This window comes from Sapajus apella, unplaced genomic scaffold (genome assembly GCF_009761245.1).
Source record: "Sapajus apella isolate SASKATOON/1434 unplaced genomic scaffold, GSC_monkey_1.0 scaffold1, whole genome shotgun sequence".
NCBI lineage: Eukaryota > Metazoa > Chordata > Mammalia > Primates > Cebidae > Sapajus > Sapajus apella.
The window spans coordinates 12,198,538-12,215,456 of NW_022436941.1; the positions used below are offsets into that span (position 1 = coordinate 12,198,538).

Here is a 16,919-nt window from a genome sequence, read left to right on the forward strand (position 1 = left end):
TATTTATGTCTGCAGCTTGCATACAATATGATCACTTGATGGCGTGTTGCATTTCTTGAGTTACCAAGAACATAAATACCTTCTTGCCTAAGTCGAAAGACCATGCAAGTTGATAGGAAAGCCTACATTTTTAAATGTACTTTCCAAGATCAGATAGTTCTTTTCTGTACCGAAGTGATAATGATACAGCATTATGTGACTTGCAGTTACAGTATATAAGGTCTCTAACATTGTCATTCCATTGCACAACTCCATGGAATGACATCTCCATTAAAATATGTGGGGAGCTTCTAAGTTATGCAGGGCACAATCTCTGCAGTTGTACACGGTAACTGCATTCCATTGACAGCCACATAAATGATATTATATCCACATGGGCATCTGATATATTGGTGTCCCTCTGGCTGTTTTCCCATCTCAAGTCGGGCCTCATGGGGACATCTAGTCCATTGATCTCACTGCTTTCTTTAGTTTCTTAATCTGGCAGTCCTTTTCTTACTTCCCGCCTTGTCCAGCCTAGATTCCATGGTCCATAATTTCAAAATATGCTAACATTCTACCCCGAGCTTCCTTACCATTCTGTTTTTTTTCCCCACATCTGACAGATAAAAGCAAAACCCTGGAAGAACCCTAATCTCTGAATGAGCTCAGCTGCCTAGAGTTGCTGGAAAAAGTAACAGTAAAAACCCTCTTTCTTAATCCGAAATTCCCTGCCAGACTGTTTCTGTCTTTACCTTGAGGAAACTTCTCTATAGGTTGTCTGGTTGTTTGTAGTCACTCTGCCTTATTTCTTCATCTCCTGCCCATTCTTTAACTCTCCTCTACGTGGCTCCAACTTCCATCACTTCACCAAAAGTTCTCTTGTTAAGATCACCAGTGACCTGCAGATACATGTTATTTGGCTGCTCAGCAGCATTCAGTGCATTCAGTACTGTTGAGCCTCCTTTCTACAGCACATGCTTCCTTTGTCCTGTGCGAGTACAGTCTCCTGTGGCTCTCCCATCTCTCTGGCTATGCATTTCCTGTTTCCTCAGCAGACTCATCCCCTTCCAGCCCACCACCAAATGCTGGAATTCCTAAGGCTCTATCCTAGACTCGCTTCTCTTTTAACTATATTCTCTCACTCCAAGGGATTCTATCCATACCTGTTACTTTGAAAACTACCCAGATCTCACAATTCATTAGTGTGCATCTTCAATCCATATGTTCTAAGTTCTGTCACTTCACTGGATGTTCTGTAAGTACACTGAGGTATCTAAAAGCACCTCAGTGTAACATGTTGAGAAATGAACCTAAAATCCTGATTGTCTTCCATTATCAATATATCAGGAAATGACACCATCAGCTATCCTCTTAAGTGAACTAAAACCCTGAACCTACTTTTGATATTTCTTTCTTCCTCGTCTTCAACATTAACACATTCACCCATGTATTTTTTGAATTCAGGAACTTTTATTCCAAGCTCTGTTCACCTGTACAATTTCTGGTTCCGCTTTATCTTCTATCTTGATTATGAGATTTCTAAAAGTTTTCCTAGCATCTGCTCTTAACACTTTCAGTCTGTTCTTTATGCATAAGCCAAATTGATCTTTTCAGAATATAAATATAAGCATGTCATTCCATGCCGGAAAGAATGGTCTCTCCACTGATTTTTTTTTTTTAAAGAAGACTATAGTCCTGACCAACCCTGACAATATCTCCAGCCTCATCCTTCACCAAGCTCCTCTCTTACATGAGCCACACACTAGCCTGGGTGCACTTTGCTTCCACCCCTTCATAGGGCCTTTGTACTTTTTGCCCCATTGGTCTTTTCTGTTTCCCCCAACAAATTGTAAATGAGCTCTAAAGTAAATGAACTCTAAAAGGTCAAAGACCTTGGTGCTGTCTTCCCTCACTTTCTGTGTGTCTCCTTCTCTCTCTCTCATTCACTTTTTTCCCCCTCACTGCTATATCTCTAGAGCCCAGAACAATATCTAGCATATACTAGTCACTCAGTAAACTCAGTTGTAGACTTAAGTTCCAAGTTATATAATTAAGAGAACATTCAAGGTTCAGAGCACTGTATATAAATAATTCAGAAAAGTTATAGGGAAATGGAAGAGATGGTTAATTGTGTTTTTATATAGAGAAAGGTATCGCAAATCTCAACATGTTATGAAAAGGGCATTTTATTTTTTCTGTATGGTTTGGATTTTAGCAAGTGTATTATAATTTATTTAAGAATGTTTAATTTTTTAAATTTATATTTTCTATAAACAATAATGCTTAACTTTGGTTTGCTAGCATGATTTATCATCTATAATTATATAAAAAGAATTTGTGAAATTACAGTAAAATTCCCAAGCAAATGTGTTTATTTGATGTGAACATAGGTTATAATAAAATAGATAGAAAACAGTAAATATTAACAAAGATGTGGAAGAGCTAGAACCCTCATACATTGGTGATGAGACTATAAAATGGTGCAGCTATTCTGGAAAATAATTTGGCAGCTGCTTAGCAAGTTAAGTGTACATTTGTCAAATAATAGTTTCTTAGAAAGTTAAATGTATATTTGTCAAATAAGTAGGGCCACTCTTAACCACCAAAGAGAAATAAAAACATATATCCAAACAAAGACTTGCATGCAAATGTTCATAGCAGCATTATTTATAATATTCCAAAAGTGAAACAACCCAAATGGCCACAAATTGGTTAACAGATGTGGTATAGCCATACAATGGAAACTTATTCCACAGTCAGAAGAAATGAAGTACTGATCCATGCCACTGTATGGTCCTGACGAACATTAAGCTAAGTGAAAGAAGCCAGACAAAATAGACCACACGTTGTATGAGTTCATTTACAATAAATGTCCAGAAAAATCAAATTTATAGTCATGGAAACTAGATCAGTGGCTTACTGAGGCTGGGATGGGGAATGGACAGAATTTCTTTTTGGGTGATGAAAATGTTCTAAAGCTGGATTGTGGTGATGTTTGCACAATTCAGTCAGTTTACTAAAAACCACTGAATTTTACACTTAAGACAGGTGAATTATGGTCGGTAAATTATACCTTCCTATAGTTATTTGAAAGAAAAAAACAACGATCAGCCAAAGTTTTTGATGAGCTTGCTAATTGCACTAATTGTTTAATGTGAATAAAAAGGGAAATTGCATAAACACGTGAACATGCCATACTGCACTTAGATATTAGAAAATCAAACCAGCAATATTTATGTTCCACAGTCTAATTTTTACAAAATTTTCTTTGTCGTATCATAATGTGGAACATAACTGTTTCCAGGTCACTGGTTCTAACATACTAAGTGATAAGAAGTTTTCCCCTTTCACACTTTGTTAATACATTGCAAGTATGCTTATGACTATAAATGGTTAGCATGGTATACAATATTTTCCCGTAGTGCAACTTTCATGAAGAGAATGCATGGCCAATAACAAATAATTAAGGTCTTTTTAGGACTCTTTTGTCCATAATTAAATTGCAGGTAGAGTTTGGGACAGGATGTTTTAACCCCATCGGGAAATTTAAATCCTTTTACAGTATCTAATATTTGTTCTTATTTTACATGATAGTAATCCTTGAATGAGTAGATATGATTATAAGTTTACATTTTAAAGTATTTAGTTACCAACCAGGAAGCAAATTGTCATCATATACAAATATAGGTTCAGCATATTTTGGAAGGACTAAAATGTAAGCATAAGAAATAAGAAATAGTCAACTCTATTCCTGCTAAGGGGAGTCTAGGTTTGCCTTAATTAGTGACTTTAACAAGAAAGGTTATTTGCAGAGGACAAACAGCTGTCCTTGTCCAGATATTCCCCTTCTCCACAGAGACCGTACTAAGAGGACATAATTTTAAGGTGTAGTTAGAAGAAGGAATGAATCTACTGACAAGTTGGTTTATTTATGAATTTGGTTATGAGGGAGACTATGCAGACTTTGTTCTGGGAATCCTAAAAGTGCATAGAATGTGAACATGGGTATTCATGCGTCAATCTAAAAACAATATGTGTTTTATATTTTTTGCGAAAAAGAATAGACTTTTCCCCTCATGTTCAGAACTTGATATAACTTATAATTAGGAATTTAATATTTATTTAAAATGGCAAAATATTTATGTCTGAAGGACAACAGGATTGATTTTTTAAATTTAAAAAATTTGCAACCTGACGATTTGCAGTATAGTATAAGGTTGACATATCTTCACGTATACTCCAGAGCTCTTCATTTTCAGAAATGAGATTTGCAGCCAGCACATCTGTTGTTCTTATGCAGGGGATTAAAATGAGCTATTTTTGTTGAAGTTCAGCTGCAGAGTAACAGAATGTTGAAATGGCTTGCCAAAAAATTACCTATTCCTGAGTTTCTTTATATTGAACTTTTAAACTGTTCTTTGCTTCTATACAAGAAAGCCTCATTCTTTCTTAAAACAAATCGAAGTTTTATGTGGTTTTAGGGGTTTTGTTGTCGTCGTTGTATTGCAGTATTTATATGATATCTAAGGCTTCCTAGCTTAGCATTTTGAAAGTTAAATTATATCCAAGTTTGATTTTCTAGGAACAGTTTTTCACAAAAATTATACCAACATTATCGACTCTTCCTCCTTCGAATGTTGGGTAGTTTTGTTTTCATAAAACTCTGAATTAAATCTACTGTAGCTTTCCGTTTGGAGTAGAATCATATCATTTGTGTTAGACTTTATCCAAAAGCCTCAGTGGTATTTTGTGTTCCTAAAAGTTAATAAACTGTATGGATATAATCCCTGTGTGTAAGGAAAAACACACAACTTTTTCATGTATTTCTGTTGTATTTTATAGCAAATGTGAATCATTGAATTGGTCAATCCTCAGAAAACTGACCTTTCTCTGATTTTTTTTTGTATCTCTCAAAACAGCAACAACAACAAAACTGAAATTAAAAATTATTTAGTTCATGATTCAGTCTGTTTTACCTATTATCCAGAAATTTCACCAAAGTAAATCATAGAAAAAAGCAGGATAGAGTAGAAATACCCAGTGCTAACTTTCAAACTTTCTGCAGTCGTAATCGGCCCTTCTGAAACTCCAAGGTGCATATTAATGCCCTGTTTGTTAAAAATGCAAAATCCGGTTAGTGGGTCAGGGGTGGGGCTTGAGTCTGCACTTCTACCCAGCTCCAAAGTGATGCAGATGCTGCTGGTCCATGAGAGGCAAGGATCTAAATGTACTGTGCTTAATACTCAGAGAAGAGTTTGCTTGTGTATCACACATTCCACAAATTTGCTAAGGCTTTTATTATCACCATAGCAGAGCTGGACAATGTACAGTCACCTGCTAGAGGAGAGATCATATAATATTAACTGTAAAGAATGCATTACTATGGGCCTTAACTATTATAATGAGGTCTTCCTAACTAGGCTACCCATATAACTAAACCTACTGACACAGAAACGGAAATCAGATTGTTAGAAGTGAATATTTATAGGCAGTTTAGACTGCTCAAATATATGTGTGATATGGAAGAAGCATATCTTTGTTGGTTTGTTTTAATTTCCTGAACTCTTGTTCACCTAGTCAGAAAAGAAAATCTCTGTTAAGTGAAGAGGAATCATTAATGCTGATGCCTTCAGGGACCAGGGAGGGAACATGAGTGACTGTACGGAGCTGGGACTTAGTGGGGCTGGGGCTGTGGTATCCTGGAGAAAACACACTTAATCTACCAGTGCCGTGTGGCATGGCAGGCGTGGCATGTCCAGAACTTCCAATTTTTCAAGAAAAGCCAGAAATACAAATTTCATGTGGAATTTCCCAATTTTACAATGTTGGCTACTAATTTAAATTCTTTAAAAGCATTGTTCAGGCCAAGAAAACACATCTGTATCCCAGACACAGCCCTGAGCCACCCATTTACAATGTCTATTGTGGAATACATTGAAGTCGTAAGGTACTTCTCATGATTGGAAAATTATGAATTTTTAACATGAAACTTTCTAGCCTTTTGTCTTTGGACACTTTGGTCAGAAGAAATAGTCTCTGTTTTATGCATTTGGAGGCACTGGTATGAGATTAGTATATGATCATAAAAACTGTCTTTCTTTCTTCTCTCACATTCCAGATTACAGGACAGGACCATGTTTCACTCAGGTCAACAACCAGATGTGCCAAGGGCAGCTGACAGGCATTGTCTGCACGAAGACTCTGTGCTGTGCCACCATTGGACGGGCGTGGGGCCATCCCTGTGAGATGTGTCCAGCCCAGCCTCAGCCCTGCCGGCGGGGTTTCATCCCCAACATCCGCACTGGAGCTTGCCAAGGTGAGTCAGCTGTCTGCCTGTGCGTACCATCACAGATGTGCCACTGCTCATTTTACTGGAGTTGGAGAATCTGGCACTGTGGATGATAGCTTTTAACACAATACAAATTTCCAAGAGTGGCCTCGTTAACAAGCCTGACCGGAGAAGGTTTATCTTTTAGCCACCTAATAAATAATTGTTTCAACTCTTGACATTAGTGGAGAAGAGAAAGAGATGAAGAATTGGGGAAATATAAAAATAAAGTATAAAATATTTAATATAATCAAAAGATGAACCACTTGATGGCATGACTCCTTGCTGAACTATACACATGCAAACACAAAGGAAAAAACCATTTTCTCTCTCCTTATCTCATTCAAGTTACGATGAACCTGAACCCAGGTAACAGGGAGAAGAAAGCCACCTAATATTGGCCCTTTATCATTATTAATAGTGTCTTCAAAGACAAAGTGTGAACTCTGCCCATGATTGCAGTTATTACAGAGTTTGTAACCTAGGTTTGCCATAATCTCTGGGTTTTGACACTCCCCAGCTACATTCATGATACCAATTTCTGTATTAGGGACACGACAGGGCCCTGAGGATACTACCTTAGTAGACTAAAATCCAAGTAGCCAAAAATTATTTCCTATCTACTGGTTAATTATTTTAATTAATTTTCAGCTGCCACAATTATTACCTTTTTCTTGCAACTTATCTGATATATGTCTTAAATCCATTTTTAGAGCTAGGAAATGGTCTCTCTAATGAGTTCTCAAATGACAGTTGCCTTCATATTGCACAGCAGTAAGATCACAAGGAAATAGAAATGATTATTCACAGAAATAATTTTATTCATATTTGAGACTTGGGGAGTTGGGGTTATTTGCTGTAATTAAAACATGTACAAAGTTAGATCCAAGTCTTTCAAATTGATGTTAGTAAGCTGTGTCAGAAGTGAAGAAGTTATCTACCGGGACTGTGTAATGTTATATTGTTGAAAGTCTGTTCAGTGTCCTAAAACTCAAATGAGAATTGTAGTTTGGGGAGCACATACGTAATTTCAGTTCATTGGATAATAAAATGTGAGCATTCTGCATAATTTTGTAAATGTGTCCCTGACAGTAGCATCCACAGATTTTTGTTCGTGTTGTAGGTTGATAAAAGGTAATAGTTTTAAAATGGTCTGTTTCTAAAATCGTTTTGAATCAGAACTACAGGGATATACAGGGGATGACCATATAACTCAAAAATTTAGCAACTTTATATTTAATCACATATGAAAGTTCACACATGGACTTGGAATCGTTTTTTTTAGTGATCATCACAGCTCAGGCCTTAATGATGAAGATTGAGTCAAATGCTATTTTTAATCTGTTGTTTACTATGGATAGTAAAATTTGATATATTTTGTTATGAATATTAGTCCTGATTATATAGAGTTCCTGATGGTGCAACAATTTCTTCTATAGGAAGATATTCTATATTATATTCTATCTAGTCTTTACTATGCTCCAATAGTTTTTACTATATCTTAGTATATAGATTACCATGTAATTTATATAATGTATATAGATTATTATTAAAAATAAAATACTCTACTGTATTAATTTACTAGTTTAATAATAACTGGATTTACTAGAGTACCACTTTTGTTTATTCTATACCCTTTATTCTCTTCTAACATACTAACTTATTTTCTTTGTTGTTTTTCATTCTCTTTTGGCTAGAATGTAAGCTCTATGACTGTGGAAATCTTTTTCACTTATTCACTGATGTCTCAGACATCTAGAACAGTGCCTAATATGTAGGAGAAGCTCACCAAATACCTTTTGAATTAATAAATGACATTAAGATCGAAATACTTCCAAAACTCACTGTTTCAGAGAAAAAAACAGTTCAGGTTAAGAAAAGACTTTAACTTCAACCAAAACATTCCAAATTGCTGACTTTCCTCATGTTCTGTATTTATACTTATGCTTATTCACTTTCATACTTTGTCAGAGGCCTAGTTTTTTCCCAAACACAATTATAAAAAATGTGTCATCTGATCTCACACTTTTTGAATGCACTTTAGGGTTTAGTAATGTCTGAAGGATTACTTATTTGATTTTGTTTATGCAGCAAAGATAAGTTTCAGGCTCCATTTGCCTTAAAATCTAAGGGATTAACACAGTAAAAGGAACAAAATGAAATTTGCCACATGATTAAAATGTCTGGAAAAGCAGGTTGAAAAGTTCTGCTTTATTTCAAAATCGTGGCATAGTCAGAAAGTTCTCAATTAAATAATAATCCGTAGTTCAGGCTATTTTAAGACATCTTACTGTGATTTCATTTTTCCCTTTAAATTCCTAGACTGTTTCCTGAATACTTATGCCAAATTAATTTGGAAGAGATGGGGCATGAAAAATAACATATTAAAACACGGTACATACATGTTATTTAAGAAATAATAGTGATTTTTTTATAGGATGACTGAAAAGTTTTAAAAGTTAAAAATAATTTTCAACTATGTGAAAGATAACTGTAAATAGCTTAATATTGGCTCTAAATCATAGTTCTTTTGAAGTTCTGAAGACAATGATATCTTGTAGCTGTTGCAATTAGTTATGAATGAAACATGCTCTTGTAATACATAAGGTAGCTGTGGAAAATGAGGGACAACAGGAAATTAAAATAATACTTAAATAAATTAACCTGTGAGAAAATCAGTAATTTTATTTTCTTTATTTTTTCTTTATTTCTTCTAAAAAAAATGAATACATGTGCAGAACGTTCCGATTTGTTGCATAAATATTTGTGTGCCATGGTGGTTTGCTGCCCCGTCCTCTAAGTTCCCTCCCCTGACCCCGTATCCCTCAACAGGCCCTGATGTATGTTGTTTCCCTGTGTCCGTGTGTTTTCAATGTTCAACTTCCACTTACAAGTGAGAACATGCGGTGTTTGGTTTTCTGTTTCTGTGTTAGTTTGCTGAGGAAGATAGCTTCCAGCTTCATATATGTCCCTGCAAAGGACATGTTCTCATTCCCTTTTATGGCTGAATAGTATTCCAAGGTTTATATATGTCACATTTTCTTTTTATCCAGTCTATCATTGATGGGCATTTGGGTTGGTTCCATGTCTTTGTCATTGTAAAAAGTGCTGCAATAAACATGTGCATGTGTCTTTATAGCAGAATGATTTAGAATTCTTTGGATATATACCCAGTAATGTGATTGCTGGGTCAAATGGCATTTCTGGTTCTAGATCCTTGAGGAATCGCCACACTGTCTTCCACAATGGTTGAACTAATTTATACTCCCACCAACAGTGTAAAAGTGTTTCTGTTTCTCCACAGCCTCGCCAGCATTTGTTGTTTCCTGACTTTTTAGTAATCACCATTCTGACTGGCATGAGATGGTATCTCACTGTGACTTTGATTTGCATTTCTCTGATGATTAGTGATGTTCAGCATTTTTTCACATGTTTTTTGGCCACATAAATGCTTTCTTTTCAGAACTGTCTGTTCGGATACTTCACCCACTTTTTGATGGGGTTGGCTTCCTTTTTCTTGTAAATAAGGTTAAGTTCATTATAAATTCTGGATACTAGACCTTTATCAGATGGGTAGATTGCAAAAATGTTCTCCCGTTCTGTAGGTTACCAGTTCACTCTGATAATTTTTATTTTCTATGTAGAAGCTCTTTATTTTAATTAGATCCTATTTGTCAATTGGCATTTTTGTCGTGAAGTCTCTGCCCATGCCTATGTCCTGAATGGTATTACTGAGGTTTTCTTCTAGGGTTACTATGGTTTTGGGTTTTACATTTAAGTCTTAACTATCTTAAGTTTTGTATAAGGTGTAAGAAAGGGGTATAGCTTCAATTTTCTGCATATGGCTAGCCAGTTTTCCCAGCACAATTTGCTGAATAGAAGATCCTTTCCATGTTGCTTGTTTTTGTCGAGTTTGTTGAAGATTAGATGGTTGTAGATGTGTGGTGTTATTTCTGAGGTCTCTGTTTTGCTCCATTTATCTATATGTCTGTTTTGGTTCCAGTACCATGCTGTTTTGGTTACTGCGGCCTTGTAGTATCGTTTGAAGTCAGGTAGCATGATGCATTTAGTTTTGTTCTTTTTGCTTGGGATTGTCTTGGTTATACAGGGTCTTCTTTTATTCCATATGAAATTTAAAATAGCTTTTTCTAATTCTGTGAATAATGTCAATGGTAATTTGATGGGAGTAGCAATGAATCTATAAATTACTTTGGGCAGTATGGCCATTTTCACACTATTGATTCTTTCCATCCATGAAAATGGAATGTTTTACCATTTGTTTGTGTCCTCTCTTATTTCCTTGAGCAGTGGTTTGTAGTTCTCCTTGAAGAGATCCAACGCATCCCTTGTTAGGTACTCCTTGAAGAGATCCATCACATCCCTTGTTAAAATTCCCAGGTATTTTATTCTCTTTGTGTTGATTGTGAATGGGAGTTCATTCGTGATTTAGCTCTCTTCTTTCCTATTTTTGGTGTAAAGGAATGCTTGTGATTTTTGCATATTGATTTTGTATCCTGAGACTTTACTGAAGTTGCTTACAAGTTCCAGAAGTTTTTGGGCTGAGATAACGGGATTTTCTAAATATAAAATCATGCCATCTTCAAACAGAGACAACTTGACTTCCTCTCTTTCTACTTGAATCCTTTTTATTTCTTTATCTTGCCTAATTGCCCTGGCCAAAACTTCCAATACTATGTTAAATAGGAGTGTGAGAGAGGGCATCTTTGTCTTGTACCAGTTTTCAGAAAGAATGCTTCCAGCTTTTGCCCATTCACTATAATAACGGCTTTGAGTTTGCCATAAATAGCTCTTATTATTTTGAGATATTTATACCTAGTTTATTGAGAGTTTTTAACATGAAGGGACATTGAATTTTATTGAAGGCCTCTTCTGCACCTATTGAGATAATCATGTGGTTTTTACCTTTGGTTCTGTTTATGTGATGGATTATATTTATTGATTTGTGTATATTGAACCATTGAACCAGCCTTGCATTCTGAAGATGAAGCTGACTTGATGGTGGTGGGTAAGTTTTTTGATGTCCTGCTGGATTCAGTTTGCCAGTATTTTATTGAGGATTTTCGCCTAGATGTTCATCAGGGATATTAGCCTGAAGTTTTCTTTTTTTGTTGTATCTTTGCCAGGTTTGGGTATCAGGATGATGCTGGCTTCATGAAATGAGTTAGGGAGGAGTCTTTTCTTTTCAATTGTTTGGAATACTTTCAGAAGGAATGGTACCAGCTCTTCTTTGTACCTCTTCTAGAATTCAGCTGTAAATCTTTCTGGTCCTGGGCTTTTCTTGGTTGGTAGGCTATTAATTACTGCCTCAATTTCAGAGTTTGTTGCTGGTCTTTTCAGGGATTCAACTTATTTCTGGTTTAGTCTTGGTAGGGTATATGTGTCCAGGAATTTATCCATTTCTACCAGATTTTCTAGTTTATTTATCTAGAGGTGTTTATAAGTATTCTCTGATGGTAGTTTGTATTTCTGTAGGGTAAGTGATGATATACCCTGTATCATTTATTATTGTGTCTATTTGATTCTTCCCTCTCTTCTTCTTCATTAGTCTAGTTAGTGGTCTATCTATTTTGTTAATTTTTTCAAAACATCAGATTCTGGATTCGTTGATTTCTTTGGAGGGTGTTTCTTGTCTCTAACTCCTTCAATTATTCTCTGACCTTAGTTATTTATTGTCTTCTGCTACCTTTTGGATTAGCTTGTTCTTGCCTCTCTAGCTCTTTTAATTGTAATATTAGGTGTCAGTTTGAGATCTTTCTAGCTTTCTGATGTGGGCATTTAGTGCTGCAAATTTCCCTTTTAACATTGCTTTAGCTGTGTCCCAGAGATTCTGGTACTTTGTCTCTTTGTTCTCATTAGTTTCAAAGAACTTCTTGACTGATGCCTTAATTTCATTATTTACCCAGGGGTCATTCAGGAGCAGGTTGTTCAACTTCCATGAAATTGTTTGGTCTTGACTGAGTTTCTTAATCCTGAGTTCTAATTTGATTGCACTGTGGTCTGAGAGACTGTTTGTTACGATTTCAGTTCTTTTTCATTTGCTGAAGAGTGTTTACTTCTAATTATGTGATCAATTTTAGAAGAAGTGGCACAGAGAAGAATGTATATTGTGTTGATTTGGGGTACAGAGTTCTGTAGGTAGGTCCACTTAATCCAAAGCTGAGTTTGAGTCCTGAATATCCTTGTTAATTTTCTGTCTTGTTGATCTGTCTGATACTGACAGTGGGGTGTTAAAGTTTCCCACTATTACTGTGTGGAAGTCTAAGTCTCTTTGTAGATCTCTAATGACTTGTTTTATAAGTCTGGGTGCTCCTGCATTGGGTTCATATATATTCAGAAGACTTAGTTCTTCTTGTTGAATTGTTTCCTTTACCATTATGTAATGCCCTTTTTTGTCTTTTTGATCTTTGCTGCTTTAAAATCTGTTTTGTCAGAGACTATGAGTGCAAGCCCTGTTTTTTTTTTTTTTTTTCCTTTCCATTTGTTTGATAAATTTTCTTCCATTCCTTTATTTTGAGCCTATGTGTGTCTTTGCAGGTTATATGGGTTTCCTCAATACAGCACACCCACACTGATGGGTCTTGACAGCTTATCCAATTTACCAATGTGTATCTTTTATTTGGGGCATTTAGCCCATTTACATTTAAGATTAGTATTGCCATATGTGAATTGGATCCTGTCATCATGATGCTATTTGGTTATTTTGAACACTAGTTCATGCAGTTTCTTCAGAGCTACATTGGTCTTTATATTTTGGTATGTTTTTGCTGTGGCTGGTACTGCTTTTTCCTTTCCATATTAAGTGCTTTTTTAAGGAGCTCCTGCGAAGCAGGCCTGGTGGTAACGAAAGCCCTCAGCATTTGCTTTTCTGAAAAATAATTTATTTCTCCTTTGCTTATGAAGCTTAATTTGGCTGGATATGAAATTCTATGTTGAAAATCCTTTTCTTGAAGAATATTGAATATTGGCCCCTAATCTCTTCTGGCATATAGAGTTTCTGCAGAGAGGTCCATTGTTAGTCTGATGGGCTTCCCTTTGTAGATGACCTGGCCTTTCTCTCTGGCTGACCTTAACAGTTAGTCCATCATTTTGACCTTGGAGAATCTGACGATTCTGTGTCTTGGGGTTGATCTTCTCATGGAGTATCTTAATAGTGTTCCCTGTGTTTCCTGAATTTGCATGTTGGCATGTCTTGCTAGGTTGGGGAAGTTCTCCTGGATAATAACCTGAAGTATGTTTTCCAGCTTGTTTCCATTCTCCTTGTCTCTTCCTGGTACTCCAATCAGTTGTAGGTTTAGTCTTTTTATGAAGTCCCATGTTTCTTGGAGACTTTGTTCATTGCTTTTCATTCTTTTCACTCTATTCCTGTCTGCATGTCTTATTTCAGTAAGGTGGTCTTCAAACTCTGATATCCTTTCTTCCACTTAGTCGATTCAGCTGTTGATACTTATGTATGCTTCATGAAATTCTCATGCTGTGTTTTTCAGCTCCCTCAGGTGGTTTATGTTCCTCTCTAAATTGGTTATTCTAGTTAGCAATTCCTCTAACCTTTTATCAATGTTCTTAGCTTCTTTGCATTGGGTTAATACATGCTCCTTTAGCTCATCATAGTTTTTTATTGCCCATCTTCTGAAGCCTATTTCTGTCAGTTCTGCACCCCTGATGGACAGATGTTGCAATCATTTGGAGGAAAAGAGGCACTCTGGCCTTTTGGGTTTTCAGCATTTTGTCATGGATTCTTTCTCATCTTTGTGAGCTTGTCTAGTTTCGGTCTTTGAGGCGGCTGACCCTTGGATGGGGTTTTTATGTAGGCCTTTTTATTGTTGATGATGCTGTTCTTGTCACTTTCTGCTTGTTTGTTTTTGATTCAGTAGTCAGGTCCCTCCTCTGTAGGGCTGCTGCAGTTTGCTGGGGGTTCATTTCAGGCCTTATTCATCTGATTCACTCCTGTGCCTGGAGGTGTCACTCAAGGAGTCAGAAGAGGAGCACAGATGGGTGCCTGTTCCTTCTGGGACCTCTGACCTTGAGGGACACCAACCTGATGCCAATAGGATCGCTTCTTTATAGGGTGTCTGACAACCCCTTTTGGAGCGTCTCACCCAGTTTGAGGGCACTGGGAGCAGGATCCCTTTAAAGAAGCACTTTGTCCTTTGGTGGAGTGTGTTTCACTGGGGGAAACCCCCTGGTCTGGGCTGCCCGGATTCCTCAGAACTACCTGAGGAGGAGAGGCTAAGACTGCTGGTCCCCAGAGTTGCAGCCACTCCTCCTCCTAGGGGCTCAGGCCCAGGGAGATCCAAATTGGGACACTGAGCCTCTGGCTGGAGTTATTGAAGATCCTACAAGGAAGTCCCACCCACTGAGGAAGGATGGGTCGGGTTAGACCTGAAGAGGCACTCTGACCGCAGACCGCCACAGCCAGTGTGTTGGGCTGTGGGGACAAGTGTTGGGACCTAGCCGTCCAGCCTTCCTGGCTCCAGCAGGGGAAAAGCACAGCCTGGAGCTACCGAAATGGGTGCAGCCCTTCCCCCTGCTTAGGGAGCTTAGTGTGTTCAGCAGTTGCCAGTCCCAGTGATGGTTGCTGCCCCTCCCACAAGGAGCTCAAAGGCTTAGACAGCAGACAGGGGCAGCTGATGCTGATCACCCCAACTCCCAGGAGCTCGGTAAGCTTAAGCAGATTCCTGCTGAGTGGTTCTAAGAATCTGTGGATTCCGGGGTTGGGACACTAGACCCCTGTGATGTGGATTCGTGAGTGGGATCCTCTGATCCGTGAGTTGCACAGTTCCTAGAAAAAACACAGTTTACCTGGCTGGGTAGCAGGCTGACTCACCGCCTCCCTTGGCTGGGGGGCGGAGGTTCCTGCTCCCCGTGTGGCTGTCAGGTGAGCCCTGCACCACACTGCTCTTCCTTCTCTCCGTGGGTCACCCCAGACTTCTAGTCAATTTTGATGAGAGAACCTGGATACCTTGGTTACCAGTGCACATGCTTAGTATGTTTTTTTCCATGGGCTCCTCTGAGCAGCAATGTTTCTAATCGGCCATCTTGGCCCCGCACCACTTTATTTTAATTTTAACTATTAACAGGATAACATTCTGGATTTAAGCAGCGTCAGAAAGGTATACGCTCCTAGGGTGCTATGAAATGAGTCATATCAATTCTTGATGGCTTTAATATTGAGAGCCATTTGAGTTTTAGCCCTTGTGCTTAATCTGCATTTAATCTTGGGCTTCCTTCCATTTTATTATATACTAAAAGACCAAAATTAACTCATATAGAACTTAAAATGTAAGCTATCATAAAATGAGTAAATTAAAAATGTTGAAAGTGTCATTAAGCCCTTTTCTAATAACATTTATGAGCTTTAAATACATCATAAATTGACATGTGCACGATGTATAATTTTCATATAAATAGTTTCTTCTTTTTTCTGTCTTTAGTCTCATGAACCTACTCTAATTAGGAGTGATATTGTGTTTAAGATTAGTACTTGGCTTTGGATATTTTAAGTTTTGAAATAAACAGGGTACTCCTAAAATTTTTAAAAATATATTAAAATTAGACTGATATGATTATTAATTTATGATATTTAGGGGTTAGGCTTTTAAACTACTACAAATGCTTTAAAACTGAAGATGTAGCAGAAGAAAATTGCATGTTAAATTTCATATCTTGCTTCCTCATTCACAATAGTAACATTGATGTTAAGCCTCTGCTCCATTCCAGGTAACGTGAAATGCACAGGAATTCACATATTTGACAAACAGGCCCTAGGTAGGACACGGGATAAAGTCATGAATAGAAAAATAGCAATACAGACCCTAAATCAATTTCTGCAAAATGAATGCTGGTTTGTGTTCTTTTTATATGGTGAAAGTGTACAAGAAACATGTAATTTCTTTGGTCTGACTACACGTGAAAAGAGTAGAGGAATTTAACCTCAGCTGAAATCAGAAAGATGTTGTTAGCACCTCAGTTGTTGAATGAGCAGAAGATGCCCTGAGTAGAAAGTTATTATTTCCAAGCCCCTTCTATGTAGCCAAAGTAAAAAGGAAATTTGGCTATCATCCAACTTATTTGATTAGAATAAATTATTAAAGATAGGCTTACAGCCAAAACGCATCTTGGCTGCCTACATTAACCAAGTTAACAAGATCATTATAAAGTCTAGCTTTAATTCATGCTGTGTCAACACAAACTATTCCTATACAATTAAAAAGTTTACTTAGAGCAAACTCAATTATAGAAACTCCTATGTAAAGACAGGAGAATATTTCCCTTCTTCTAACCCCACAAAAAAAAACTAACATAAAAATGAATAATAAGGAACAACACATCATTCTAAAATAAGATCCTGTGACAAAAGCAGTGATGAACACATGCAGCTGTTGGGAAGTCACTGGGACAGGGAGAGTTTTCTAAGCATTTACTATGAGTATGGTAATAATCCTGAAAGGTGTTTGAGCCTACTAAGAACAGAGAGCTAGGGCTGTGGATGTTCTGTTGGAGAGAAGGAGATGTTCCCTTAGATAGATCTACTTCAGATCTAGGGTTATGGATGTTCTAGTGGAGAGGAGGCGTTCCTATAGGAGACAAA

The 16,919-nt window shown here is 37.1% G+C and overlaps 1 protein-coding gene across 3 annotated transcripts in view; it reads left to right on the forward strand.

Moving 5' to 3' along the window:
* The window catches only part of FBN2 (fibrillin 2), a 263,141-nt gene that overhangs the window by 65,295 nt on the left and 180,927 nt on the right, over positions 1-16,919 (forward strand). For all 3 annotated transcript variants that reach the window (XM_032262361.1, XM_032262277.1, XM_032262432.1), the window contains one exon: positions 6,101-6,298. In XM_032262361.1, the coding sequence (XP_032118252.1) occupies positions 6,101-6,298 (198 nt within the window). The remainder of the gene's footprint in view (positions 1-6,100; positions 6,299-16,919) is intronic.